Below are 27,124 nucleotides of genomic sequence, written 5' to 3'. Positions count from 1 at the left end.
GACATCGCTGGTGATACCATTAGTAAAGTTAATTAATGAGCTTGACTGTTTGCTTCTCCAAATACCCAGGAAGTCGAGATAGTCTTAATCCAAGAAATCTGTTTTTCAGCGTCAGGCTGACATTTTTTTTTTAAATAACATGTGGTCAGTTTTACCTTGGTAGTTCTGTAGAGGTTGAAAAATTCATCAAAATTTGCTTTTGAAATATCTGTGAAGGCAGCCTGGACCATATCTGAGGAAAAAACAAGATTCATTCATAATCGTAGGTTGCAAAAAAAAAAAAAAAAAAGAGGATGAAATGTCCAGAAATGAAGCTTCCTCCCCTCCCTCCAGCCCCTTCTTCCCACTCAGGGACAGAGGTGTGCCTTTTTTGCTGGAGAGCTTTCTGGAAGAATTTTAAAGTCTAATCATCTCCTGGCATATTTCTTTGACTTTTAAAATTTTCATCCTGGGGCGCCTGGGTGGCAGTCGGTTCAGCCTCTGACTCTTGGTTTTGGCTCAGGTCATGACCTCAGGGTTGTGAGATCGAGCCCGGGGTCGGGGCTCCGCGCTCAGCAGGGAGTCTGCTTGAGATTCTCTCTCCCTCTGCCTCTCCCGCCCGTGCTCTCTCTCTCTCTCAGGTAAAAAAAATCTTTAAAAAAATTTTTTTCATCCTAAGCAGAAATAGTTGCAAAGAATGTAATCTCTGGTAGGTTATAAATACATTAATATCTTATAGTAAGACACAGCACGCTCAAATGTATCGATGGGCCCTAAATGTCCAGGATATCCATTTGAAAACAAAATATGAACATGTCCTTATTCAATCAGAAAATTTACATTATTTCTTTTTATTTTTGAAACTCCTCCTATTTCTATCTGACTTCCTCACAGAATCTTATCCTAACATGATGGGCAGCATCTTAATGCTTGAAATTTTTTTTCTCAAGTAGGCTCCACACCCAGCGTGGGGCTCAACACTGGACTCGAACTCATGACCCTGAGATCAAGATCTGAGCCAGGACCAAGAGTCGGACGCTCAACCGACGGAGCCACCCAGGTGCCCTGAAAGTCTTTTATTGACTCCATATCACATCTTTCTGAAACAGAAGTAGGTAAGTATCTATACACATGGGTTTTAAAGTTTTTTTCTATGACTATAAGGCTCTAAGCACTATAAATTTTCTTTGGGAGTAAAGTAAGAGTGCAAAACGGCTCACCATGACACGATGACCAATTTTGATACAGAATTATTAAGACTAACGGTAAAACTGTATTTGAATAAAGATGTATTAGAAATACATCTCTTAAGGTGCTGTCCTGGGACTGTCCCCACCCTCTACGGGTTCATGGGACCATGAAGGATTATTACTTCTTGCTGAAAGGAGACAGTTGAGGCGGGAGTGACAATATGGTGTCAGCCATCGTGGGGACAAAGAATGGAGATTCCGTGAGCGTCCTGGAAACCAGAGGGCATGGCAGTTACGGGAGAAGGGAGCAGAGGGCTGCGGCTCTCCTCCGAGGCTGCTGACCCCCTCCCACTTGCCGTGACACAGTCAGGCCACCTAGATTCACACAGCGCTCCAGAACGCTCAGCACGCTCACACAGTGAAGCTATTTAGCTGTCGACCTTCATCCTTACAGGTTTCAGATAAATGGAGTATTTTGGTCTGTCAAGGAATCACGGCTGTGGAGCCACCTGGAGGTGTGGACGGTAAGAAATATGTATCTCGTCCGTGCTCCCGGTTCCTGACACGGAGCTCCTAAATCCCTCAGAATCTCCTGGGTGACAGCAGCATCTCTTGTCCTAACGAGGGGATCCTTGGTGGGCCCTGGACAGCTTCAGGATAGGGGCCGGTCACCAGCAAGATAAAGCCTGGATGAGACGCCTGGAACTTTCAGCCTCATCTCCAACGCACTGTCTCACCTCGCCACCTCTGGGGAGGAGAGAGGGGCTGGAGACGGAGCTCATAATTGGTTATGTCTTCGTGAAAACTGATTACGCCTCCTTTAAATGCCCTAAATGACAGGGTTCGGAGAGCTTCCAGGTTGGTGAACACACCTACATGCCAAGAGGATGGAGCCCCCTCCCGCCAAACTCCACAAGACAAAAGCGCCTGCCCTCGGGACCCTCCCACACCTCCCCTATGTCTCTCTTTCATTCACATCCTTTAGAGTAAACTGACAAAGTTAAGTACATCCTTCCAAATATACCAGTAGAGATAAGTAAAGTGTGTTCCTGAGTTCTGTGAGCTGTTCTAGCAAATTATAGACCCTGAGGAGGGGGCTGTGGCAACTCCAATTTCTAGCCTGTCCATCCGAAGCACGGTCTAAAGTGGGGGGCAGTCGTGGGGGGGTCGAACCCTTAAGCTGGAAGATGGGTGCTGACTCAGTGTCAGAACTTAATTGAAATGTTGAACACCCAGTTGGTGTCCAGAGAATCAGAGAATTAACTGGGTTCTTGGATGGTGGCAAACCCCCCAGGAGGAGAGCTATGGAGTTCAGCACTGGTTTGGGTTCAAGCCTTTCCCTGGCCTAAAAGCAAAAGCACGAACTTACCAGTAACCGTGTGCAGCATGTCGACAGCGGGCTCTTCTAGCTCTTTGATTTGCTGTTTTATGATAATCTCGAACGTCTTGTAATTGACAAACCCTGGCAGCTCTCTGCCGCGATACCGATTTTCAAATTTCTCGATTTGTTTATATATAGCTTTGTAACCTAGAAAAGAAGAGTTCTGAGTTATTTTACAAAAATAACCTCGTGGGGGGCGCCTGGGTGGCACAGCGGTTAAGCGTATGCCTTCGGCTCAGGGCGTGATCCTGGCGATCTGGGATCGAGCCCCACATCAGGCTCTTCTGCTATGAGCCTGCTTCTTCCTCCCTCACTCCCCCTGCTTGTGTTCCCTCTCTCGTTGGCTGTCTCTATCTCTGTCAAATAAATAAATAAAATCTTTAAAAAAAAAAATAACCTCGTGGATCTTTTTAAACACAATACCATCCTGGACTTTCTGAAAACACAGAGAGGCAAGGGAAAAAAAAATCAAACCTGATTTGCCAATTGAAAAGAAATCCAGGGACTGCAATAAAAAAACAGATCTCAGGACCATTTTCCGTAAGTCCTCTCCAGATGGCTAGTGTGCAGCCAGGGTGTGGGGCCAGACGGCCGTGAACTGCACAAGCCAGGAGGAAGGAAGGGGAGGCAGGAATTTCCTCTTGGGGAAGAAATTCTATAGATGTTTACCAAAGAAACTATATCACCATCCAGAATCGTCGTCACATCATGTATCCATGTATCCACAGTAGCAGGAGCAGAATACATTCATAAATCAGACAAGGTAACAGAGTCACCAGGTACGTAAGATCACTGTTCGCTACATGAAATACTTTGTTTTTTCTTTATACTTTCAGAATTCTTTTTATTCTCAACAAACCGGACTGTGGAGCGTGTCTCTGCTGGGGGAAGTTCAGAGGGATCTTTTCGAAGAACTAACCATGAACCGTGGTCTGGGTCTCCTCTTTCGGTCGGGAGATATTTACTCATAGGCATTTTTTTTTTTAAATTGAGATATAATTCACACACGGTTACATTCACCCTAGTAAAGTGTAAGTTCAGTGATTTTTAGTATAGTAACGACATCGTGCAACCATCTCCCGATACGAACAACACTGTGCAACCAGCTAATTCTCAAACCCTCCTATCAGCCCAAGGAACCCTGTGCCCATGAGCACGCACTCTCCATTCCCCGCCCCCTGCGGCCCCTGGAAAGCACTTGTCTACTTTCTGTCTCTAGGGATTTGCCCGTTCTGGACATTTCGTATCAAGGGAATCACAGCTCCTGTGGCTGTTTGTGTCCCACTTCCTTCACTCAGCATGATGCTTCAAGGTTCATGGACGTGGGGGCATGCTCAGTGCTCACGCCTTCCCAAGGCTGAATCATCGTCCACTGCCTGCTGTTAAAGGCTGAGTTGCAGCTCCCCGCAATTGATACGTTTGAAGCCCTAATCCCTAGCACCCCAGAAACGTGCTTGCGTTTGGAGGTACGACCTTTCCAGAGGTGATCAGATCCAACCTGACTGGTGTCCTTATAGGAAGGAAGCAGGACACAGATCCACACAGGAAAGTCTACGGGAAGACACAGGGGGAAGGGGGCGTCCACAAGCCAAGGAGAGCGGCATCGGGAGAATCCAAACGTGCTGGCACCTTGATCTCGGACTTCCAGCTTCCAAAGTTGTAGGAAAATAGGCTTGTGGCTTAAGGCCCCCGGTCCTTGTGATGAGAATCCTAGCTGACCAGTAATGGGTACGTGAGCACGTGCTGGCCGTCCCAGGGGTGTGAGCTGGGCTCTCCTATGGATTCGTTTGCGTTCCCCGATGGCTACTGACGGGGGACATCTATTTCTGCGCCCATGAGCCATTTGTGTGTCTTCTTTTGGAGAAATTCTAATCCTTTGTCCATCTTTAATTTGGATTCGTCTTTTTGTTGTTGAATCCTACGAGTTCTTTGTATAGTCTGGGTTCTGGGCCCTCATCCGATGTGTGATTTGCAAATATTTTCTCTGGTTCTGTGGCGGGCGGTGCCCTTTGACACACATGGGTTTTTAACCTCGATGAAGCCCACCTCTTCTGTTATTCCGTTGGTCGTCCGTGCTGTAGGGTCCTGCCTAAAAACCTCCGCCTGATCCAAGGTCGTGAAGATTCAAATCTACATTTTCTTCTGAGAGTTTTAGAGTCCTTAGGGCTCGCATTTTGGTTTCTGATCCATTTTGAGTTTGTCTTTGTGTAAGGGGTGATTAGGGGTCCAAATTCATTTTCTTGCATGTGGGTGCCCAGTGATTTGCAACGGATCATTTGTTGGGAGGAATCCAGCATCTTAAAAAAAGGAGCTATTTTCTCATGGGCTGTGTGCTGTCACAGGCTTGCTGAGCAACGCATGAGGGGGTTGCTGGAGGTCAGGCCTGTTGTCCTCCCTGAAAGGGACAGTGGTCCTTCCCCGACGGGAGAACACACCACACAGCAGGTGTTCAACAACCGGCTGTGGGTTTAGCTCCGGTAGGCAGCACGCGAGCTGTGCGCGCGGGGCAAGGGACCGCCCCATTTTTCCAACAAGGAACGCTGTTATTTATCTCATCCTGCCCTCCATGCCTCGGCCAAGGGACAAACAGGACTGGGAGGTGTGGCCTTTGAATTATGTAAAAAATGCATGACTTATCCTCCTACGTTCATGACTCAAAGCCAAGGACAGTGGTCCATGGAACGTCGGGTCAGCTGAAAGAAGAACCCACCAAGCTGCCTGAAAAAATGCAAAGTTCCTTAAAATGTCCCTTAGCCACTGCAGCTTTATCACTGGTCGGTACAGGATGTACTTTAAGCTTCCTGAAATACCAAAAAATAAACCTCAGGTCACACTTCCTACCTTTCTCGGACTCTTGAGAATTTGGCGCTGCAAGGTGGTTCCTAGCTGTGTTTCATTTCCTCTGCGTCGCCGCCACAGCTATAAAATCGCTGAGATACACCACACAGGCTTCAAGGCCGTGGCCACCTGACCAAGACCCAGGCAGCCTCATCACCCCCCAGGCCACAGAGAGCACGTGGCAGGTGCCATGTTGACCCGCTACTGTGAAGGGAGCGCTGATTCTGGCTGACGCCTGGGTGGCCCGGGCCGATCCCCGGCATGTCCTCTCCAGGTGTCCTCTGAAATCTGCAGCTGACACCTGCTGGCCCGAGTTCAGCGAGTGGGCCAGAGCACACGTGGCTTCCACATTCCACACCCCTGCACTGGCATCGTGACCAGCCACACCCCTGCTCCCCGGTGGCCCCCCACTCCAGCCCACTCACCAGCTCGACGGCGGCGCCTCGGACTCACCTTTTTGGAACCTCTTCTCAATCACAGCGCTCCATTTGTGGAACTCGGTTCGGATTTTGGTAAACAGCCGACTCTCATCCTCTCCCACAGATTCTTCCCCTTCGATTAAGGAGTTGATGTCATGGTTAAAGGCATTAATTTTCTGTCAAGAAGGAGAACATAAGTATAAGTGGAGATATGCCAAACACAAGTGAGGATGTTTGGAGTTCGCAGGGAGGCTGAGGGCGGGCGAGTCACTCCTTGTCACCATGCAGGGGTGACAGAACCCTGCACCTGCCCCGACTGCCTCGGGGTTGTGGGGAGCATGCGTGACACCTGTCAGTCCCTGCCCATGTTCCCCCGCCCCGGGCCCTCTTTGATGCCGAGCGGGCAGACCACGCCTGGGTCAGCTTTTGGGGAGCAAGAAGGTGCGTGAGGCACAAGATCCCTTTTTGGACAAAGATGTGTGATTCCCTGACTTGACGTGATGGGCAATACTCACGTCTATCAGAAAAAACATTTTTTCGTGCTCGTCTTCAGGCACATCTGAGCCGTACTTTTGTAACTCCTCCGTTATCTTCTCATGGTTTTCCTTTATCTGATTTTCTAACAGGGGCAGAGTTTTCTAAGGACAGGAGAAAATGCACAGACGTGAGTACAGACAGGGAAGGAGAAGGAGCTGCCAGGCGTCCTTCTGTAAGGTGTGCCTGACTGCCTGGCTTCCTCTTGAGAGAAGATGGAGGGGGGCATGTTAGCAGGTGCCAGTGCCCCCCAGCCCTCCTTGCATCCCCGCTTCCCAGGGGACAGCCTCGGGGACGCGCTGAGGCGACCACTGCGCGAGCTGCCTGCCCCCATCAGAGCAACGCTGGAGCGATTCCTTCTGTGATCACATTACATCCACTCTGCAGGCAGATTAGAAAGAGCCACTCGTCTGGTGGGCTTTGAAAAAGTGGCAGTGGGAACGATCTGAGAGTCAACCACTGACTTGGCTGGGGCAAAGAATAAATCTGGGCGGGCTTGCTCGAGGCAGGGAATCTAACGAGCCAGCACCTTCTTTCTATATAAGGCTCGGACCGCAAAGAGCCACGCTCTATGTGAGTAAGCTAGGAACAACCCTGCCTTCCCTCCCCATTCCTGGGGACTGCATGGGACGCCTGAACCCGGAACTGAGTGGAAAAACATAAAATCTCGACAGAAAGTCTGTAACCACAAGCCAGCCCTTAAGCAGGTCTGCTGCCCAAATTTGCACTCCCTGAGGGGTCCCCCAAAACCTCAAGCTGAGAATCTAAAGTGGTTCAGGCAGGACGCCCTTCTGAGGGGCTGGCAGAAGCAAAACCTGCCTCTCCCTGGAGAGACTGATTTTTGAACCTGGGCTTCCATGAATACCCACAGATCCAGTTCCAAAACAGACAGGCCCCAAGTCAAAACCCTAACCCAGGTCATCGTGGGGGATGGCCAGCGGAACCCAGTGCACCAAGGCTTCGGACACTGGAATTATCAAGCACAAAATACAACAGAGATGTGTGCAAAGAAATCGTTTTTAGGGATCACAGATGGGAAACCGCAAGAGATTCTGTCTAGACAAATTTGGGAAAGAACCACAGAGAGATCCAAGCCATGAAACATGTGATCGTTACAATGACCAACACCGTATGACAGCGGCTCGTAAGGAGAAAGGAAAAGTTGGCGCAGTGCCTGTAAGATTTTAATTTTTAATTAGGTCAAGTGGATATCGTCGATCAGCTCCCACCCAACGTGTGGTCCTCTGACGAGCAGCGTCCACACCATCTGGGAACTTGCTGGAAATGGAGGATCCCAAGCAGCCCTCGACACCCACGGAACCCAAGCCTGCACCTTCGCGCAATCCCCAGGAGATCCGTTAGTGGGTCAGTCAGCCCACATGGTGGAGCTTTGGGTTTGGGGGGTTCTATTTAGAAAACGGACAGCTCTGCACGTGCTTACACAGATGTGCGAGATGAGTTCAGAGGTCAGCTTGTCCGCCAGGCAGGGGACTGTGGCCCTTCCTTCCTCCAGGAGAACCCTGCAGACAGAGAGGAGAAGACAACGCATATGTCCACCTCGGTGCAGCCAGAAAATGCAAGTCAGCTTCTGCGGCGGGAAGTCAAGTGACGTCCAGTTGGACGGGATGTCGTGTCACTGGTACGCAACAGACGTTTAGAACAGGCTCGCACGGAGTAATGACGGAATTGTCGCTATTTCAGATACTTTGAAAACGGTACAGAGTTGTACAGAAGTGTTGAATCACTATATCTTACACCTCAAACGCATTAACATTATATGTTAACTAACTGGAATTACAATTAAAAGCTTAATTTAAAAAATGGTGCAGGGGCGCCCGGGTGGCTCCGTCGGTTGAGCATCCGACTCTTACTGTCAGCTCAGGTCTTGATCTCCGGGTTGTGAGTTCAAGCCCCACGTTGGGCTCCATGCTGGCCGTGGAGCCTACTTAAAAAAAAATTGGTACAGGTGATCCCTTCCAGCTGATACATTAAGTGTATCTCACGATACCCGACTATAAAACTGGTCTTTATAAAAATACACGTGGTCAACCTACAAATGTGTTTTCATAACACACACCCCCTTCTGTGCGTAATACACGTGCAAGTCTACGCGATACAGGGCTTCACGAAAATACACCGATGTCGGGGGCACCCCTTCCCCAAGACGAGAACTTAAACCACGAGCTGCTTGGAGGAAGGAAGGCCTATTCTCGCTCTACCCCAATCTGTGTTTGCTGAGTTATGGCAGGATTCTTTATATTTTAAAGGACTTTCTTGGATAAAGGGCAGCAGGAACCATGGGTGTACATGGCTATTTGTGAGAGTACGCTCATAGGTAGGCGCCAGTCTCCACATCTGTCAATTTTTTAAATTGTGGTAAACTGCACATAAAATCGACAATTTCCCCCCGTGCCGCTGATTGATAACCAAACTGATGGGGCCCGTGAGTTGAAAGGCCACATTCATCACATATCAGATATATGGGTCGGGGTCAATTTCTGGGCTTTCTGATGTTTTTCTTCCATTCTGAGGTATTTATGTTTTTATTCTGGTAGCAGTACCATACCAGAGAAATGGCTGTAGCAAATTCCCTCCTTATCTGATCTTTTAAAGGTATTTTTTGCTATACTTTGTCAATTCCTCTTTTAGTCTTCCAGGCAAACCCCACGGTCATTGTCAAGGTGCAAACACACTCATACATACACTCCGAACGTCTGCTTTTGGACAGCAACCCTTTCCCCCAGGAAAAACCAAGGCCCCAGGTTTTGGTCCACCCTTGCGAAAACGCGGCCAGGGTACCTGAAATGTGGGTGGTCCTCAAAGAAGACTCTCTCTTTCTGCAGAGCCTCGGCCAGGGTCACCTGGTCCTGGATGTCCTGCTGGCCCCGGCACTTGACGATCATGTAGCCCTTCTTCAGGTGACAGACCAAGTTCTGGGCCACGTCCACCACCTTGCTCTCAGTACCTCTGTCCACCAGGTCAGGCTTCGTCAAGATCCCTGCAAGCCAGAGCCTTTGATGAGAGACCACTCACCGCTCCCTCTCAGCCTGCTGGAGGGCACACAGCAGGCCCCGCAGGACCCCCGTGTGGGCAGAGCCCCTGGCCAGGGACAGAACCACAGCTCGGGCTCCGCAAAGACCACATGCTCCCGTGAGTGGCTGTGGGGGTTTGCTGGACCCAGGTCTTGGCCCTCATGCCAGAGACACAGTGACATGTAATGGCCTTTCAATGTTCTTGCTGCCCAGTGGAAGCATTCATGCTCTGTTGTGCTGGTTCACAAACTTCCCCGTGCAGCAGAACCCCCTTCCCGAGGCAAATCTTAGAATGCATGTTCTCAGGCCCTGCCCTGGAGATTGGTCGAGGGTCTTGCATTGCTAAACACCCTCCAGTTCTTTCTGGAGCGGGTGGGGCGTGGCCCACGCTTGGAGAAGCACAGGTCCGGCCAAGACCCTGGCCTCGTTTGCTGAGCCCACTGCAAAGTGCAGGTTACCACCTATGGTTGTTAGGTTCTCCCCCCCTCTCACCTATGGTCCTGTCTCCATCGGGGTCCACCTCCTGAGCCATGCTCAGCGCCTCTGTGGTGGCGATGTCCACATTGCAGGGGACCACCACCAAGTTGATGGTCTCCTGCTTAAAGATGTACTTCCTGATGAGTTGCTTGCTCTGCGGGAAAATGAGAGCGTATGAGAGCCGGGACAGGTCCTGACCCTGAACTTGCTGCGGGACCTCAGAGTCCCAGGGGCAGCTCCCCCACAGAAATGTGCCCGCAGCACGAGCCTGGTGGCATTGCCCATGCCAGAGTTACGAGAAACTGAGTTGTCCGTGGCAGGAACGGAGCCCTGGCGGTCAGGGGGTGGAGGGTGGGGGATGGGAAACCGCCCGATCTCAGCTCATGAACTGTCTCCTAAGACTCAGCAGCTGATAACCACGGGGAAAAACAAGATGCCAAGGAGTGCTCAACCGTGCCCTGAACCTGTAATCCTTTGGGTAACATTCACCAGGACGAAAATGTCATTATACTTGTTTCTCATACTTCCCCTCCCCACATAAAACCCCTTCCTAATACACACCGGCCTAGATTTGCCACAAAATGTAACTAATAACCAAAAATGGGTCACCATGTCAATCCCACACACGTAAAATCGATTTACGGTTTTGCCTGTTTGCCTCACGCTCCCCAGAACGCCTCCATCTGACTCCCACCAAGTCAGATGGAGCCCACGGAGCCCACCGCGCTCTCCCAACCCCCCTCACACCTCCCGATGTCCACTCTCCCAACGCAGCCCTGAGCCCGCTGCTGTCTGGGGCACCGCTCCACCGCCCGGACCGAGACCTTACCTGGCGTCCGATGTCGGCCGGCTGATTGCCCACAGCCACCCTGGTGATGCCAGGGAGGTCAATCAGGGTCAGATCCGGGACATGAGGGGAGCTGACCTCCAGGGTGATTAGCTCATGACTGATCCCCTGCCCTTCCCCGGCAATGGCATCCTGGGCTAGGGAAGGGGGAAATGAGAAAAACTCAATAGAGCTTGGAGTGGAAGCATGTCCCCACAGCAAATCCTCCCTGCGTGAGTCAGGCATGAGGGCTATCTGGAGCAGACTCCCTTTTCTGGAGCTAAAAGGAACCTCAAAGGAGAACTCAGTATTTTCCTGGCCAGGCCGGAACTGTCTCCAGAGAGAAAACATCTAGTGAAAACATCTCTCAAGATCACCCCCCACACCAGCCCAGAGCTGGGCAGACCTGAGTTCTTCCCACTGTCACACCTACATCTTCCCATTGATGCCACTAGGAAATTAACAACAAAGTAAAATTAAAGCAAATAAAAACACCTGGGAACTCTTGAAACACGATCTGGGAACTCATGGAGGGGAATTTCTCTTGGTGAAGAACTGACGAGCATTGGTATTCCAATATGGGATTTCATTTTGCTCCTTTCTCCTTAATGATGAAAATTTCAAGATATAAATATATTTTGGGGGTACCCGGGTGGCTCCGTTGGTACGCGTCTGCCTTCAGCTCGGGTCATGATCCTGGGGTCCTGGGATTGCGTCCCAGGTTGGGCTCCCTGCTCAGTGGGGAGTCTGCTTCTCCCTCTGCCCCTCCCCCTGCTCACGCTCTTTCTCTCTCTCTCTTTCTCTCTCAGGTAAATAAATAAAATCTTAAAAAAAAGATATAAATGTATTTCATCAAATTGTTAGCTAATACCACTGGACTCCTTTCTACACCTAGAATGCCCCTTTGGCCTGTTTTAAAGCAGTCAGGAGCTGGGGACGGGAGTGACAACAACAATGGCGTGTATGCCATCATGTGCTATCTGTGCCCCCAAATCCATTTACTGGACATGTGGCCGTGAGATTAAGTCTGGCCCATGGGGTAAGTGTGACAAAAGCACAGGCAACCTCCAGAAAGTCTGCTGGAGAGGCAGGAGAAGCCCTGTGCTGGTGTCCCTCTGGCTGGGACGGGGGCTCTCCGACTAGAGCAGGCAGCCTTGGGGGTGATGGCCACACACAACGGAGAAACAACGTGGGAGTCTGGTTCCTGACACTGGATCCCCCAAACCAGCTCTGCTCTGCCTGCCTCCAGATGTCTACGCGAGAGACAAATAAAACGGGCAGGTCGCTTAAACCACCCGTGTTAGCATCCAGCGTCCCCAAATGGCCTCTAGATTCCCTCTATCACTGTATGCACACTCCCCTACAGGGCGACCTTCTCCCCTCCAGACAGTGGCCCCTTGACATTGGGCTCACCCATGTGACCCCCTTTGGCTGACAGGACATCACAGAACGGACCCCAGGAGAGACTGAGAACTTGAGCATGCGGGCCCCTCCTCCCTTGCTGCCGGGAACCTCCCGCCCCTCGTGTAAAGAGCCCAGCCTGGCCTCCCAGAGGAGGAGGCCCACCACATGGAGAGAAGGCCTGGTCATCCCAGCTCTGGGCTTGGGGAGGTGACCCAGGCCCCCCTAGACTGCCGGCCCCAGCCAAGCCAGATGGGCGGGAAAGACCTGCCCACTGATCCACGGAATCACGAGAAACAAACAGATCGAAGCCCTTAGGTTTTGCGATCAGTTACGCAGAAAGGGCCAAATGATACACACGGTGGTTTTGAGTTTTCTATCCCAGGAGCCAGCCTGACCCCAACAATCACACAGTAACATTCTGACTATCAAACATCCTTCAACTTTGGTCAAACGGTCTATAAATGCGACTTAGTGCCTCTACCTTCAATAAAAGCCAAACTCATTCTTTTCTGCTGCTGAATATGAGGTTATCGTACTTTTGTACCCTCCTCAAATGATTGAACCTCAATTGTGACAAACTAGGAAGCAAGGCAAGTCAACATGGAGAAGGCTATGTATTCACCTCGCTCAGTCCTAGCAAGCCAAGGGGTCACTACGGGTCCTGACCGACGTCAAGTGGTATTTCTCCTTTCAGATGCTACAACTCGGCAGAATGACCCGTGTGGTTTGCATTCACTGGGACCTACCATCCGTCAGCCTAAGCTAGGATTACGCACACACATGTGTTTCACTCGTGGAGGAAAGGCCCAGGAAAAGTTTCTAAAGAGGGTTCGAGGATAGCCCAGAATGCCTTTGCACCAGGTGAACAGAGAAAGGGCTTCCCCTGCCCCACACCCCATCCTTCCTCCATCGGATATGTGGAGAGGAAAAGCCCTTGAGAGGGACAGACGCTCCTTGTTTAACTTTCAAAATTCACATTACTCTCAGATACTTACTCACAAACTAAGCAATAATTGGCTGAGGTCAGATTTTGTCCCAAGTGCTGGTCTTAACGGGGGTCAAAGAAGAGAAGCGACAAGGGAGCTGGGGCCTGATGCAGACTCGGGAGGGAGGGTTCCCAGGGGAGCATCATGGGCCCAGCCAGGCAAGGGGAGAAACAGTGACAGACAGACCCCCTCCCACTTCACACGGGTGACCAGACGTCCAAGTAGGTGATGACGAACGAACACGGGGCACTCACCTTTATTGATTTCCACTTCCACCTCCGAAGGGTCTGAAATCTCCATCTCGAAGTCCTGGTAACTGACTTTGCCCCTCCACTCGTCCTCGTTCAGGAGCTTCTTAAGCTTCAGCACCAGAGGGCATCTCGTAACAATCCCTGGAGGCCACATCCACATCAGTCCTATACTCTGCTCTTAAGGGTCCTAGAGGGTAGCCCTCAACTTTTCCATAATCATCTGGGTAGACTGCTAAAACTTTCCGGTCTCGTTCTCTGATACGTGGATGCATTATGTCCAAGGTGGCCTCAGAAATAGGCATCTTGAGTACGCAGCCCCGGTAATCGTTGGCTCACTAATGCTTGAAAGCCACCCCTCTAGGTTTCTTGCTGCATCTCAGTGTTTGGCCATCCACTTGGGTGGCATGCGACCATGGGAAACCGCCAAACGCAGGCAAATGTCCTCTATTATCCCCCAGGATACACCGTCCACTACCATCAGGAATGCGTACTGCTCTCACCAGGGCCCCTCACCACAACCCCCCTGCTGTAAACTTCCAGATCCCACCCTCCTCTACCTCTGACCTATATTTCAAGGCCCATCTCGGGTCTGTCCCCTTCCCTTGAGCCCTTGTGGATCCCTTGGCCGTGGCACTCTAACAGCACCACTGACCAGAGCACCAATCTTTACCTCCCACTTGGAGGGTCGCTTCTAGAGAAGGGGCTCAGGAAAGACCCCCACCTCCACGTGGTTTCGGGGGCCCCAGTACATTCATTTAGGCCTGCCACAAAGTGCAGGTTACATGCAATCCACAAAGATGTTCAACACGAGGGGGCTATGGACTGAATCACATCCTCCCCATATTCATATGTTGAAACCCTAACCCCCAATACGACTGTATTGGCGATGGGGCCTTTCTTTAAAAGGGTAATTAAGGTTAAATAAGGTCCTAAGAGTGGAGTCCAAACCAATATGACTGGCATCCATACAAAAAAAGACAAGAGACCCCAGACATGTGCACACAGAGTAAAAGTCATGTGAGGACACAATGAGAAGATGGTCACCTGCACGAGGAGAAAGGCCTTGGAAGAAACCAGCCCTGCCAACACCTAGGTCTTGGACTCCCAGCCTCCAGAACTGTGAGAAATAAGATTCTGTTGTTTCAGCCTCCCAGTCTGAGGCATGTTGTTACGGCTGCTTGAGCTGACTAATACAGAGCACAAGTCCTTACCGTTGCCTCTGGGGAGGGCGACCCCCGACAGAGCCTCCAGCACCGAGCTCTTGCCCGAGCTCTGGTCCCCGATGACGGCGATGGCGGGCAGGGCCAGGTCCTGCTCCACGCCCAGCGCCCGCAGGGAGTCGATGAGGTCGATGCAGGGGCGCACCTTCTCCTCGTACTGGCTACACAGGCTGAGCTTGGGCTCCTAAAGAAAGTGGAATCAAAGAATTCTGTCATGGTCTGCAGGTCATGTTTCATCAAAGATGGACAACTTCAGTCAGCCTAATACCATAGGTTCACAGAGCTCACGAAAGAGAGTGGGAAAGGAACAGAAAGAAATATTTAAAGAAATAAAGATAAAAATTTCCCAAACTTGAACGATGAACCCAAAAACCCAAGAAGCTCAATGAACCCAAACATAAGAAACATAAACTACATCAAGGCCCATTTTAATCAAATTGCTCAAAACCAGTGATGGAGAGAAAGTGTTTCAAGCAGCCAGAGTACATGTTACACATTGAGGAGCAAAGATGAAATTCATAGCAGATTTCCCATCAGAAACAATACAAAGAAGAAGATAGTGGAATAACCTTTCTTATATACTAGGGGGAAAAAATACATCAACCTAGAATTCTGTACCTAGCTAAAATATCTTTTTAACAAATGAAGGCAAACAAAGACTTTTTCAGACATAAAAGTGAACGAATTCATCACCAGCAGATCAGAGCCACAGGGAATATTAGAGTCCTTCTGCCAGAAGGAAAATGATACTGAATGGAAATCCAAACCTACAGAAAGAAATCTAAGCCAGAAATGGTTACTATACTTTTTTAGAATAATGTACATATCTTTAAAAGACATATGACCAAACAAAAATAATAAGAACAATATGTTTGGGGTTTATGATATAAATCAAATTAAAATTCATGACAAAAATTGCACAAAGGAGGGAGCCTGGGTGGCTCACTCAGTTCTGTCTTCAGCTCAGGTCATGATCCCAGAGTCCTGGGATCGAGCACCATGTCAGGCTCCCTGCTCAGCACGGAGTCTGCTTCTCTGTCTATCTCTGCTCCTCCCCCCACTGCTAGTGTGCTCTCTCTGTCTCTCTCAAATAAATTAAAACTTCTAAAAAAGAAAAATAGCATGAAGGCCAGGAGGGGAGAAATGGAAGGATATGGTTTGGAAGCATACAGTTGTGAGGTTCTTGTTTAAACATGAAGTCACATACTACCACTTCAAGGTAGACTTGATTCGTTAAAGATGTATGATATAAGCCCTAAAATAGGCATACTTAAAAAACCAACAAAGGAGATAAATAGAATCATAAAAAAATAATTTGATTACTTCAAAAAAAGGTAGGAACAGAGAAAAGAGGAAATAAAGGACAGATTAGTCAAACAGAAAACTAGTAGCAAAATGATCTGCTCAAACTTAGTTATATTAACAATCACAATAAATATAAATGGTCTAAATATGCCTAGAATAGTCAAAGTGATTTTGAAAAAGAAGAACAAAATTGGAGAGCTAACATTACCTGATTTCAATATTCATTTAAAAAGCTTCAGTAACCAAAACAATGTGATGCTGGTGTAAAAATGGAGAAAGAGATCGATAGAACAGAATATGTATTTCAGAAATAAACTGACATTCTGTATGGCCAACTGATTTTTGACAAAAGTGCAAGGGCAATGCTGTGGAAAGATAAGCTTTTAAACAAATGGTGCTGGGACAACTGGACATACATGTACACACATGAAATAGCTTGTAGCTATATCCAACACCATATAAAAAAATTAACTCACAATGGATCATAGACCTAAATGCAAAACCTACAACCACAGAACTTCAAGAAGAAAACAGGAGAAAAATCTCTGTGGCTGTGGGTTAGGCAATGTTTTCTGAGATATGGCTCCCAAAGCACAATTCATAAAAGAACCATTGATAAACTAGACCTCATCAAAATTGAAAACAACCAATCTTTCAAAAAGACCATTAAGAGAATAAGAACAAGCCATCATTTGGGAGAAAATGTTTGCAAGACATATATTTGTCAAAGGACTTATGTCCAGAATATATAAAGAACTCTCAACACTTGACAAGAAAACAAACCACCTGATGAGAAGAAAATATGAGAATGGGCTTTATAATATACCTAAGTTTTAATAGTTCCTTTGTATCATGGTGAGAAGCTATTTATATTTTATTCATCCAGAATCCCCTCACTGTTGAGAGCTAATCAAGTTCCTTCCCCTGGCCCCCTTGATGCTAACCTGCTCTTAGTAATTCTCCCTCCTCTCCCTCACCCTTCTGGCTGTCTATATAATCCCCACGTGTCCTCCTCATATATTACCCTGACCTCAATCTCTCCCCCTTACAGTGATAGGCTTGAATAAAATCCTCCTGGCCATGTTTTCAACAAGCAGCTGCTGCCATTTTTCTCTATAACAAACTTCAGAAAGGTCTGGAGCGCAGCTCCCCAGGGAGCCCCGGGGTGGTCATGCCAGGAGCCTGGCTACACATTTGTACCTGCTAGCCTCCAGCTTCACCTTCCTCATGGGTTTTTTGTTTTCATTTCTTTGTGTCTCCCATTCACAGGAGTTTATCAAACATGAATAACAGCGATAGTGCATGAACCAACTATCTGAATTAAGAAAACATAATCCAAAAAAAAAAAAGAAAAAGAAAAGAAAACACATAATCCTGGTATGTAAGACACTCCATATAACCTCCCGCATCACCTTCCTGCTGTTACCTCTCCCCCCAGGGTCCCTCCATCCTGAGGCTCGTGAGAACCATGTTCTTGTTCCTCTTTACGGTTTTACCACCTACCCGTCTTTAAGCAATATGTGGCTTCCTGCTGCCTGATTTGGAACTTTATGTAAATGGGACCACACCATACATTTCTTCTATGACTTGACTCTTGGTTTCACCACTGATTTGAGATCTCAGTGCCTCAGTTCCCACTCCTCCACAGAATTCTGCCGCATGAGCATTCCGCTGTCTACATGTGCGTCCACCATTCCCGGGCACTTGTGTTGATTCTTGGTTTTGCAATCATAAACACCACCATTATGAACATGGCTCTCAGCAGGTATGGGCAAGAGTTTGCGTACTGGTTCTCAAACTTGACCACAAACAGGATCGTCTGGAGGGCCTGTTAAAGCACAGATGGTAGGCCCCACCCCTGGAGTTCTAGGTCTTTAGGTCTGGGGGAGGTGGATGTGTGGGGATGACATATGCATTTCAAACACAGTTGCATTTCAAACTTTCCAGGCCATGCTGAGGAGGCTGGTCTGGGGACCACACTTTGAGAACCAAGGTCTACACCTAGAAATGGAATTACTGGATTATAAATCACACCCATTCTAGAAAAAGGCCAAGCTACAGCCAAGTACGTGGGTGTGGGTGGGGTGGGTTCTAACTGCCCCATTTGCTGCTGGTTACAGTCTGGCAAGACACACAGTTATACTAGGGACCTTCTTATCTTTCTATGTCCTTCAATTTCAAATATCGTTTGGCATTGATTTTGAAGATGGGGTCAACTTAAAAGAGGGTGATGATCCATGACTTTAAGACACGTGACAGCAGTCTAGGGGGCTGTCTCTCACAATTACACGAAGTAAATACTATTATCACTCCCACTTGGGAGATGGAAAACCAGGCTTAGAAACCAGGGAGGAACAGTCGTCCTATAAATGAGATCAACGAGCTGCAAGTGTCTGCAGTGGAATAAACTTCAGATCAGACGGACTCCAGAGGCCAAGTGTGGTTCCCACGAAAACTAAGTCTTGATTCTGGGAAAAAAGGCACCCAGGTGAGGAAGTGTCACAGTGACCCCTCGGGGTTGCAGCTGGAGATGGAACCATTCTGTGGGCATGGGACAGCACAGCGGTCCTTGCGCCCGGAGCCCAGGCCAGCTCCTAAGGGAGCCCGTCAGTGTTCAGCGTCTCTCCTGGCTTCCCAGGCTGAAACCGCACCCCAACAACCAGTGTCGCCCAAGGCAAGGCGTCGACACCACACTGGGCGGCCAGATGGGCCCCAGCGGAACAAGTGAGGGATCCCATGGGCAAGCATGGCGGGAGAGCTAAGCAAGCAGCATGTTGGTGGCGGGGGGTGGGGGCAGCATCAGGGTCTGCAGGGGCAGCCCTCACACAGACTCAGCTCCTGTCCACACAAACAGAGGTTTTCAGGCAGCAACTTACTGTGTCCTGATTTTTCTCTTCCTCATCAGCAAGGCCATTTAGTAACAGCTGATTGGATCCAGGATCTGAGTCAGTGATTTTACCTTTAGATTTAACCATTTTCTTTATTGGTGCAGCCTAAAATCAAGCACATCAGGATTAACACAATTCAGGGGCAGGGGCACCTTCAGTCCCAGGACCACACCCACCACGAGACACAGCGGGACACACAAAACTGACAAACAGCCAAATGACGGATGGAGACAGACCTGCCTCCCAGCTCAGCCATCCTCAGGAATGTGCTCCCAGACCCCAAGAGAGTCCTTCCAACTAGGTATTTCCTGTTACAATTTTAGGTTGAACATCTAAAATTTCTTCACCAGAAATTTACATAGTGGCAAAGAATGAAATGACAGATGCGTTTTTTAAGATTCACATGTAGGGGCGCCTGGGTGGCTCAGTCGGTTAAGCGTCTGCCTTCAGCTCGGGTAATGATTTCAGGGTCCCAAGATAGAGCTGGGCTCCCTGCTCAGCAGGGAGCCTGCTTCTCCCTCTCTCTGCCCCCCTCTCCATGAGGGCTGCATGCAAGCGCTCGCTCTCCCTCTCAAATAAATAAATAAAATCTTTAAAAAAATAAAATGAAATAAAATTCACACGCAAAAGTAAAATTACTATATGTGATTCCGATGTAGCTGCAAGATTCTGAATGTTGTGGAAATTTGATACTCAAACTTATAGCTAAAAAAAAATACCTGAACTTTAAGTCTTTCACTCTGTTCCCTTTGCTCCTGACTCCATATTTTTATTCCATTTCCCCCATCTAAGTGTATCTTAATGTCCTTTACTTTATTCTATTTTTTTCCAGTTTTATTGAGAAATAATTGACATCCATCACTGCGCAAGTCTGAGGCATACAGCATGCTGGTTTGATTTATGTATTTGTGTATTCTGAACCTATTCTGATTACCACAGTAGGCTCGGCTAACGTCTACCTGCTCATACAGATACAATATAGATACCAAATCATGTTGTTTTTAAAGAAGTTAATCAACCACGGTAGCATACTTGTCTGTATCCAAAACATACGTACATATATATTTGAAATTCATTTTTAAAAATGGGGCCACAAGTCTCTAAATATTAAATTTTACACATCTAATAATCTCGGGTAAAAGTAAGTGAAAATTTTTCTATAACTTGAAATAAATGTTATGAAAAATAGAAAGCACCTACTTACCTCCAATACACCCTCCTTTTAACTTGAAGATGTAACGCTGACTAGTTGGACAGAAACGCAGAGCTGTTCTCTCACACCTCCTTGAAATCAGGCAAAATTTACAAATTAGACCACAAATGAGGGAATCAATGTGAGTGCTCATCAAGGGAAGGTCCCATTGCTGAGAACGGTGGGCAAGGGACGTGCTTTAAAGCAAGGTCACAGTTCTCGAAATCCTTTTGGTAAACCTTAAATATTTTAGTTCTAAGATAGATGGAAAAGGTAGAGAAACTTACTGTAAATTTACTGCCTGAATCAATGATTTTTTTTCTGATGCTCTCTGTGTTTCTTTACATAAGACCCTCCCCCAAGAGCTATGCAGTCTTCCTTTAATATTGGGGGAGTTGAGGGGCGCCTGGATGGCTCAGTCAGTTGGGCATCAACTCTTCGCTTCCGCTTGGGTCATGATCTCAGGGTCGTGGGATCGAGCCCCGCGTCTGGCTCCTGCTCAGTGCGTGGGGTCTGCTTGAGATTCTCTCTCCCTCTGCCCCTCCCCTGCTCGTGCTCTCTCTCTCTCTCCCAAATAAACAGATGATTCTTAATAACTAAATAAATATTGGAGCAGTTGGAAGTGCCAGGTTAAAAAAACAAAAGGGAGAGAGGGATGCATTCCTTTTACCCTAAGTAGGAGAAAGGTTTTTGAAAGGCAATCAACTGTAAAGAGTATGGAATATGGCAATCTGGAAATTTATTTTCTTACCCCTTCCTCCCCCACCATGCCTCTGGAAATGCTTTGTGTGCTCAGGGGGTCCCAGACTGGGGCCCCAGGTTGAAGACCAGAGCTGCCTCAGTTGGCCTTAATGAACCCAGTCAGGTGGCATCGGTGGTCCCCAGGGCTTGAACCCCCATGACCCAGGTTTGAATTCGGTCAGCAGAGGATTTTGTGAATACATTCCCCTCCTCTGTTTCATGTAATGATATTCCTTGAACACAAAGTCTTATCTGTACATCTTAAATGTTGGCCCCTTTCACAGATCATCTTTGAAGATCAGTTTGGATCTCAGGAGCAGGCAATCTCAGGAATTAAAATCCGTTTCTTACCTTTCCATTACACTCAGCATCCCGCTGCAGCTGTCAAACCCAACTGAACGCATTCACCCGTTCTGGCCTTGACGGAGTCAAGCTCTCAGCCCCAAACTGCTCATAAATGTCTGACCCATACCTAGTGCTTACAGCCAAGACTGTAAGCAGGGAGTTCTGAGGCAGGCACACCACCCCCACACCTCTGTCCACGCTCATCTTCCTCAACCCCCCAGCAGCCGGGGAGGCCTCGTCTCTCACTGCCAAGGTTTGGGGCAGGAGTGGAGAATGTAGCCAGGGTGGGTCTGTGAACACTCCGGTGTCCACTGTCCATTGGAGGCAGCTGTCCGGCTGACCCCTGCACTTTGGATTCCAGAGGGTGGAAGTTTGCCAGCAGCTTCCGGACCCAGACACCATCCACTGGCAGCGTCACTGGACAATCTCTGCAGTGGGGAGTGGGGGTGGCATCCAGGGGTGCCCAGTGGGTTGCTCCCTGAGAGAAAGCCTCCTCAGCCCAGACCTCATAGAGGTCCCCCAACCCCTAATCAGAGCCACCTGCCAGGGCAGGCTGCCCAGTGCCTGATTCAAAGTCCAAAACCTACCCAACAAAATTAAGTCCAGTTTTAAAAACAATCCTCGAAGAACTTAAATTTACTTTTTCTCTTGTGAGTGTTTTGCCTTCCCAAAACCCGCTGACATGTAAATTTTCATGATGGAAAGGGAGAACATCTTGTCCATTCGACCTGATGTTGTCTACCTAAATACGCTGAGCTCAGTGACCAGAGGTGGGAGAGGGAAGCCAGGAAAGAAATGGGGGGGGGGGGGCTGGTCACATGACAGGAGTTCCTGGCCATCCTGGCCAGCAGCTCTGTTCCAAAGTGGAAAACCGACACAGACATTTTAGGAGCTGTTTGGGACTGACGGCTGGGGGTTAGCACTACTTGACCCTAGTTCTGACAAAAACCGGATTTAAAATTTGACCAACTAATTCCGAGAATCCCACAGGCACAGCTCTCCGGTCCCCCGTGGTGGGGAGTGCAGGTCTCAGAGCCTGGTTCTGTCAGCTCCCAGAACTGTCTTACCTTCCTCCATCCCCCAAAACTAGCATGTCCCCCGCTCAATCCCACCCCACTGCACAAGCCACAGCGAAGGGAGACCCTGGGCAGCCCTCCAGCCCTGGGGTGGGGGTACGCTGGGCAGGGCACCTCCCCAGACGCCTTGGTCCTCCCACCTGCCGCTCGGTCCTACTAGGCAGCTCGGCTACTCAGCACGCCCTCTAGCGGGGACCCTCCACTCTAACCTCCCGGTATTCAGCAGGCTAGTGCAGACCCCGTCGACTACGCACTCCCACTGCTGACTTGTCTGGTATGCACTCCTTAGCAGTGTGAAAAGTAATAAAATTAAAACCTCACTAAAGTAGACGGGAGGCCAGAAGGGGCCTGTACCATTCCTCCTCAATCATAGCAAGGCCAGTCCATTACAGACCCCAACGGAAGAGAATCATCAGTTAGGAAAGATGCACACAGCATCACCTACAAGAGATCGGCCACTCCTGCAACTCAGCCTACAAGAAACTGCCATCACCCTGAAACCCTTGCATTTCTCCAACGGACTTATGTTCAAACAGCCCCTCCCAACCCCCATCCAGAAGACAACATTCCTGTCCTTTTGTTTGTTGGACTTGTCTATGGTTTGGCCAGAGTTTGCGGGTCCCCGATTGCAGATCTCGGCTATGCCCAAATAAACCCACTTTCGCTGACAAAATAGCTCACTGTTTTTAGGGTTAATAGCAGGAAATATAAAAGGATCCAAGCGATAGTTCACCTCTGAGGTGGGCTTGAAGGCCCCGCAGCGGTGGATGTAAAACTTTCTTAGTGCGCACCCCTTGACTAGCTCCCTGGGAGACCCCCTTGGCCGCCATCCCCTCCGCCTGCCTACCTCCCCCAGCAGAAAAGCCCGCAGGATTGGGTGGGGAGGCTGTTTCTGATGAGTCATAGGGAGCATTAGCAGCTTGTTGACCAGAAGCAGAATCGGGCCTGCTGGAGCCCTGCCAGCCATCGCTATTATCACCATCATCACCATCATCACCGTGCCTAGCTTCTACAGTTCCCCGTGCCCCCCGGGAGCCGGTCTCCGCAGCCATCGCCTCCCGCCCCAGCTCGCTGGAAGGTGCCGGGACCCAGACGGTGCCGGACCCAGGAGCGCGACACTCACCTGTCCCCGCGCAGCCGCGACTGCCACCGGCAGCCTCTTCGCGTTTATGCAGCGCCAGGCACCGCCCCTCACTGCCCGCCCGCCCCCGCCGCCGCCGCCGCCGCCGCCGCCGCCGCCGCCGCGAAACGAAACTCCCTGGGAAGCGAGGGAGGGGGGCCCCGCGCGGCGCAGAAACGAAACCGAACACACCACCCCCCACAGCCTCCCCTCGACCGCCGGGTGCCTCCCGGCCGCTGCGCCCCCCCGGGGGGGGGGCCCATCTGCAGCCTCTGCGCGGCGCTCGGGGTGCGCTCAAGCCCATCCCGGGCCCGCGCACTCGGATCCCTGGGAGCTGGAAGGGCAATGCAGGGCCACGACTTGCTGAATCAGAACTCAGGTGCGGCGCCCGGGAAGCCAGTTTGGGAACTGCTGCGCTGGAGGTAGCCTTGAACCCAGGCAGTCCTTTAATGCCTGGCCTTCCGAAAAGGTACCCTGATAATTGGGTGTCTTAAATTCCTGCTAGCGGTTCCCGGGGTCATTCCAGCACCCGCAGGGATTCTCAAGCATTCCATGTTAATGACGGACAACCGCCCCCCCTTCCCCTACACTGCTCCCCCAGCCAACTTGCCCTCCCCATGCAGACAGTTGTTATCCTTAAAAATAAAAACAATTATTTTGGGTTTATTTGGGAATCGTAGAAAAATTGTAAATCGGGACAAGCAAGCTATGGCAAAACCACAGGCGAGTCCAACAAACAGTTTTATGGAGAAGATGATGGAGGCTGGGAGGAGTTGTTCTGAACAGAAGTCTGGTGGAGAAAGGCAAGTGTTGGGTGGTGGCGGTTTCTGGTGGGCTAAGTTGCAGGTGTGGCAGATCTCTGGTCCCAGATCCCTGTTGGGCGCTAACTGATGGCTCTCACCTGTGGGGCAGTCTCCCGCTGGGTCTGTGCTTGATGACCATTCCTGTCGTTGACAGCAGTGGCAGGGCTCCCCACCTGGCACCCAGTATCCACTTCAGTGAGCGTCTCTTTCTTAATTTTCACTAAAGCTGCATCATCTTCCTCCTTGCCCCCCTCAGGTCCTCTCCGGAGGTGCGCTCATCTGATTTCTCCAGGATGGAGATGGCTGGAAGGTGGAGGCTGAGAACAAACAGGCCTGAGAGTGGCCTTCTGGGAGTGGGGAGGACCATTTCCTTTTGGAAGAGGCTGGCCCCTACCTCCATTCTCCTTAGCTCAGCTCAGAGTCACAGACAACAAGCTCCCCAAAGACCGTGTCAGGAAGGGTCACCCCCACTCCACTCAAAGGCCTAGAACCCGCCTCAGCTCCAAGCCCAGAGTCAGGGAACGCCTGGATGGAAGGGGAGGAGGCCCCACAATACGGCTGAAGTCCCCTTGCTCTGCAGGGCCCAGTGCTGGGGGCCGGGCAGGCCCAGCCCAGAAGGCCTGGCGGGAGAACACAGGCCCTCCCCATAATAACGAGGAACTTTGGTCCAGCCGCTCATCCCTCTGGGCCTCAGTTACTTCCTAGTCAGACGCCATTTCCTGATGGGTCGTGAGCAGGCTGGAGGAAAGAGTGCACGGATACTCGGGAGAGTGTGAGCAGGCGTGCAGAGAGACAAGACATCGCTCCGAGGACTGCCCGTACTTTTTCAAACACAGGGCGCTCTCCCCAACCACTCTAGTTGAGGAAGGAAATCAGAAAGGGCCACGGGCAAAAGCGACAACTGGGTGGAACCAGCCAAGGCCAGGGCCAGGACTAGGGGAGTTAGGGATCGTCTGGTGTGCAAATCGAAGCCATCGCTCACCCCTGGCTCTCAATGGTGCGGGCGCCTCCTTACGTTTGGTGCCCAGACACTCCACAAACCTCCCCCTCGAGACTCCAGGGACTCCTGCTCTGAGATTTTGGTGCCCCGCTGTTTCTAATGTGCTCATTATATGAAGTTCCCTGAAGAGCCTGGGGGCGTGCTGGGGTATAATTCAGAAATAATAGAAGAATGACTCCCATGTGCTCAGTAAGTGAGTGTGTGTGTCAGCCTGTGAGACCAGGTCACCTCCCAACCATCCTGTGAGAGGAGGGGGATTCTCACTCCCTTCTTGACACGTGAGGAGACGGAGACCCAGGAATCAGGTCACTGCAGGGTCCCCTAGCTCGGAAGTGGCCGGGAAGCAGGGGAGTTAGGAATGCAATCTTGGGGTTGAGTCCTGGGCTCTGGAGAATCTTCCCTTCTGTCCTCCAGAAGCTCACAAACTTCCACCTGAATTCCTGATGATTCCTTCTCAAAAAAAAAAAAAAAAAAAAAAAGAAAGAAAGAAAGAAAGAAAGAAAAAGAAAGAAAAAGAAAAGAAAAAAAAAAAAAACCCACGGATTACTCTATATTCTACCGAAGAGTCATCAAAGCCTTTGTCTTTGAGAATGGTCCTTCAGGCTCCACCCCCTATTCAGACATCCCTACCTGCTGCCCATGGTTCTGTGGCTCTGTGGCCCCGCCTTCCTCCTAGGCTCCCAGAGGCATTCTCCTCCCCCGCCAAGCCCACCCCCCCCCCTTGCTACTCCCTGTCTGTGCAGCTGCCCTTGGGAGCTCCCTCCAGCCCCCACTCAGCCCCCTCTCTTAGCTCAGTCTCAGATGCTTTTGCAGCTGGAGGGATAGTGGGGGATGCAGAGATCACCTCGATGGAGTTGTCATGGCCACAAAGGCAAGCCTGCATCCTTCCAGTGCCTAACCCCCACCGCCAGTAGGTGTTCAGTAAGCATGGGCAGAATTTAACTGGACTGAGGTGCCCAGCCCCTTCAGCCCCTGGGGCTCCCAGTACTCCAGCCAGTACTGCCGGCTTTCGGTTTCCTGTGTCTGTTAAAAGGCACCTGGCGAAAACAGCATCCACAGGGAAGCATGGGAGCAGACAATCCCATCGACCCTAACCCCTGCTGCCAGCGCAGTCACAGGTGCCCAGGGCATTCCAGGTCTTGCTGGTCCTTGTCCAGCCCTCTCTTCACCTGCCAGGCCTGGCCCTGACCCGCTGAGGACAGCCGTGCTGGGGTTCATGGAAAGCCACGCCTGGGAAGCTTCCCCACCTCCAAACCCGTGCTCTTTCGGGCAGCGTCAGTGCTGGAGGGTGCCCCACAGCGGGAGCGGGAGTGCGTGGGGGGTATTCCTAACTGCTTAGTGTGGTGTGCCAGGCCTGCCCTCGCCCAGCCTCACCTGGCAAAGCCCCACGCCCACCGCTTAATGTAACACCGTGCTCACTACACACAGCCCCTCCGGCTCAGGGATCTCCTCCTCGTAGCCCTGCACGCTGGCCCTCTTCCCAGCTCACAGCCTCCCGCCATCTTTCCCGGACTTAGTGGACCTGCTTCCTGAGAGCCCCAGGTTCGCTCTCATCCCCCGTCCCCAGAACGTAGCCTCATCACACTGCCTTGACCTCTGTGAACGCCCGTTCTGCCACCAGCCTGTCCACAGGGCAACACCAGGCCCCTGGGGTCGAGCAGAGCTGCGGCACATAGTACTTCAATAGACGTTTCTAGAATGAACTAATGAATGAATGAATGGTGGGTCCAAGGACAGGCTCTGATCCTACAGACAGGGTCCTCAGGTGACCCCCGGGGAATTACGCTAAGCCTCTCCTCCCCGATCTCGCGTTTCCCAGACAACTGGGCTTCAGTTTCAGTTTCCTTTCTCCTTCTGGGATCGCAGAAAGGGAAGTCTCGAGAGCGGGAGGGGTTGCGAGGCCGGAGGAGGAGCGGCAGCGCCGGGAGCAGGAGGAAAGAGCGCAGGGGGAGGCGGAGGGGCGGCACTGGGAGGAGGAAGAGGGGCGGCGCGGGTGGAGGCCCTCTGGCCGGGGCTCCTCGCGGAGGTCCAGCGCTGCCAGGAAGGCGTCCGGCGGGGAGGGGGTGGGGCCGGCGGCGGGGCGGGGCCAGCGGGGCGGGGCCAGCGGGGGCGGGGCC

At 50.5% G+C, this 27,124-nt stretch overlaps 1 protein-coding gene across 1 annotated transcript in view; it reads right to left on the bottom strand.

The window, feature by feature from the left end:
- The window catches only part of MX1 (MX dynamin like GTPase 1), a 30,233-nt gene extending 6,949 nt beyond the window's left edge, over positions 1-23,284 (bottom strand). The window contains exons 1-13 of the mRNA XM_026500471.4: positions 23,208-23,284; positions 19,935-20,014; positions 18,719-18,835; positions 14,529-14,721; positions 13,321-13,458; positions 10,680-10,834; positions 9,866-10,004; positions 9,141-9,339; positions 7,783-7,861; positions 6,323-6,445; positions 5,842-5,983; positions 2,539-2,697; positions 156-232 (exon numbers count right to left, since the gene is read on the bottom strand). Of these exons, the coding sequence (XP_026356256.2) occupies positions 156-232; positions 2,539-2,697; positions 5,842-5,983; positions 6,323-6,445; positions 7,783-7,861; positions 9,141-9,339; positions 9,866-10,004; positions 10,680-10,834; positions 13,321-13,458; positions 14,529-14,721; positions 18,719-18,817 (1,503 nt within the window). The 5' untranslated portion in view covers positions 18,818-18,835; positions 19,935-20,014; positions 23,208-23,284. The remainder of the gene's footprint in view (positions 1-155; positions 233-2,538; positions 2,698-5,841; positions 5,984-6,322; positions 6,446-7,782; positions 7,862-9,140; positions 9,340-9,865; positions 10,005-10,679; positions 10,835-13,320; positions 13,459-14,528; positions 14,722-18,718; positions 18,836-19,934; positions 20,015-23,207) is intronic.
- Between the last annotated feature and the right edge of the window lie 3,840 nt (positions 23,285-27,124).

This window comes from Ursus arctos, unplaced genomic scaffold (assembly GCF_023065955.2).
Source record: "Ursus arctos isolate Adak ecotype North America unplaced genomic scaffold, UrsArc2.0 scaffold_4, whole genome shotgun sequence".
Taxonomy (NCBI): domain Eukaryota; kingdom Metazoa; phylum Chordata; class Mammalia; order Carnivora; family Ursidae; genus Ursus; species Ursus arctos.
This window is presented reverse-complemented; position numbering and strand designations above follow the sequence as displayed.